This window comes from Rhagoletis pomonella, unplaced genomic scaffold (genome assembly GCF_013731165.1).
Source record: "Rhagoletis pomonella isolate Grant_MI unplaced genomic scaffold, Rhpom_1.0 Rhpom_scaffold_00005, whole genome shotgun sequence".
Lineage (NCBI taxonomy): Eukaryota > Metazoa > Arthropoda > Insecta > Diptera > Tephritidae > Rhagoletis > Rhagoletis pomonella.
Window position 1 is genome coordinate 49,237,703 of NW_023458559.1, and position 2,502 is coordinate 49,240,204.

The 2,502-nt window shown below is 44.3% G+C and overlaps 2 protein-coding genes across 5 annotated transcripts in view; both read left to right on the plus strand.

Annotated features, from left to right (window-relative positions):
* Positions 1-2,502, plus strand: part of LOC118739100 (protein naked cuticle-like) — a 287,508-nt gene that overhangs the window by 259,055 nt on the left and 25,951 nt on the right. The gene's annotated exons all lie outside the window — the stretch shown is intronic.
* The window catches only part of LOC118739099 (pre-mRNA-processing factor 6), a 4,175-nt gene that overhangs the window by 715 nt on the left and 958 nt on the right, over positions 1-2,502 (plus strand). Inside the window, exons 3-5 of one of the 2 annotated variants that reach the window (XM_036470234.1) lie at positions 17-59; positions 123-1,323; positions 1,416-1,914. In XM_036470234.1, the coding sequence (XP_036326127.1) occupies positions 17-59; positions 123-1,323; positions 1,416-1,914 (1,743 nt within the window). The remainder of the gene's footprint in view (positions 1-16; positions 60-122; positions 1,324-1,415; positions 1,915-2,502) is intronic. The other variant, XM_036470233.1, reaches the window with a different exon arrangement.

Consider the following 2,502-nt stretch of genomic DNA (forward strand, 5'->3'; position numbering starts at 1 on the left):
CGTAAGGAGTACAGAGATCGTCGTATGCGTGAAGATTTAGAGCGCTATCGTCAGGAGAGGTGTGTTATTTTTATGATTTCTTTAAAAATTGTTTGTTAATTGTAATTGTTCACATTTTACAGGCCAAAAATTCAACAACAGTTCTCCGATCTTAAACGCTCGCTGGCCAACGTCACCGCCGAGGAATGGTCAACTATACCTGAAGTGGGTGACAGTCGCAATCGCAAGCAGCGTAATCCACGTGCAGAGAAATTCACACCGCTTCCTGACAGCGTGCTGGCGCGTAATCTCGGTGGTGAAGCTACTTCGACAATCGATCCTTCATCTGGGCTTGCCTCAATGGTACCTGGTGTAGCCACGCCTGGCATGCTTACACCAACCGGCGATTTGGATTTACGCAAGATTGGCCAGGCGCGTAACACGCTCATGAATGTTAAGCTTTCGCAGGTTTCTGACTCTGTAACCGGTCAAACTGTTGTTGATCCGAAGGGCTATCTGACTGACCTGCAAAGCATGATACCCACTTACGGCGGTGACATAAATGATATCAAGAAAGCACGCCTCTTATTGAAAAGTGTTCGTGAAACGAACCCTAACCATCCACCTGCTTGGATTGCATCAGCACGTTTGGAAGAAGTAACTGGCAAAGTGCAAATGGCACGTAATCTTATAATGCGTGGTTGTGAGATCAATCCCCAATCGGAGGACTTGTGGTTAGAAGCAGCGCGTTTGCAGCCGCCAGACACAGCTAAGGCTGTGATTGCACAGGCAGCGCGTCACATTCCTACTTCGGTGCGTATTTGGATAAAGGCTGCTGATTTGGAAACGGAGACAAAAGCAAAACGGCGCGTTTTTCGCAAAGCGCTCGAACACATTCCCAACTCGGTGCGGCTTTGGAAGGCTGCTGTCGAATTAGAGAATCCTGATGATGCGCGTATTTTACTCTCGCGTGCTGTCGAGTGTTGCAACACTAGCGTGGAGTTGTGGCTGGCGTTGACACGTCTAGAAACCTATGAAAATGCACGTAAGGTACTGAATAAGGCGCGTGAGAATATACCAACGGATAGACAAATTTGGACAACTGCTGCAAAGCTGGAAGAAGCAAATGGAAATATACACATGGTTGAGAAAATTATCGATCGTTCATTGGCATCACTTACCGCAAATGGTGTGGAGATCAACCGCGAACAATGGTTCCAGGAGGCCATTGAAGCGGAGAAATCTGGCGCGGTGCACTGCTGCCAGGCCATAGTAAAATCTGTAATTGGTGTAAGCGTGGAGGAGGAGGATCGCAAACAAACATGGATTGATGACGCTGAGTTCGTGAGTGTCATGGTTTAAAAGTTTTTTGGTTAAATGCTTATTGCATTTTTTGATAAATTTTTAATGTATATAATTTTCCTTTTTTTCAACAGTGCGCAAAGGAGAATGCATTCGAGTGCGCTCGCGCTGTCTATGCGCACGCGCTGCAGGTGTTCCCCTCAAAGAAGAGTATTTGGTTGCGTGCAGCCTACTTCGAGAAAAGTCATGGCACGCGCGAATCTCTGGAGGCGCTGCTTCAACGCGCCGTAGCACATTGTCCTAAATCTGAGGTGCTCTGGCTAATGGGTGCCAAATCCAAGTGGATGGCTGGTGATGTTCCCGCTGCGCGTGGCATACTCTCGTTAGCTTTTCAAGCTAATCCTAACTCTGAAGACATTTGGTTGGCTGCTGTCAAACTGGAGTCAGAGAATGCAGAATACGAGCGTGCACGCCGTTTGCTAGCTAAAGCACGTTCATCGGCGCCTACACCACGTGTTATGATGAAATCTGCACGCCTAGAATGGGCGCTCGACAATTTGGGAGATGCTTTGCGCCTGCTTGATGAGGCTGTAAAGGTATTCCCTGACTTTCCTAAACTATGGATGATGAAAGGACAAATCGAAGAACAAAAAAATCATTTGGATGAAGCGGCCGAAACCTACACTCATGGTATTAAAAAGTGTCCAACATCTATACCGTTGTGAGCTCTTTCTGCTAAGCTTGAAGAACGCAAGGGCACACTTACTAAGGCGCGTTCAATACTAGTATATAGTAAATAATTTTTTAATTTTTTATTAAAAATAAACTTTTTTAAATTGTTGATAGGTTAAAATCGATCCCGATCTAGGCGATGCTTGGGCATATTTTTACAAATTCCAGATGCTGCATGGTACGGAAGAGCAACAGAAGGAAGTCTTAGAGCGTTGTGTAACAGCTGAGCCGAAGCATGACGAGGCCTGGTGCAGAGTGAGCAAACATATTAAAAATTGGTGCTTCAAGACACCAGAAATATTGAATGGCGTGGTTAAACAATTATCAATACCAGTATAAATTTTAATTTAAGAACTTGAAACTTTTAGAGTTTATTCATTAAATCCATACGATGAAATTAAAAAGTGTATTCACAAATGCAAAAGTAATACAAAAATAATTAGTATAAAATTAATGCATTGAATATTAAAAGCGACTAGTCACTACATC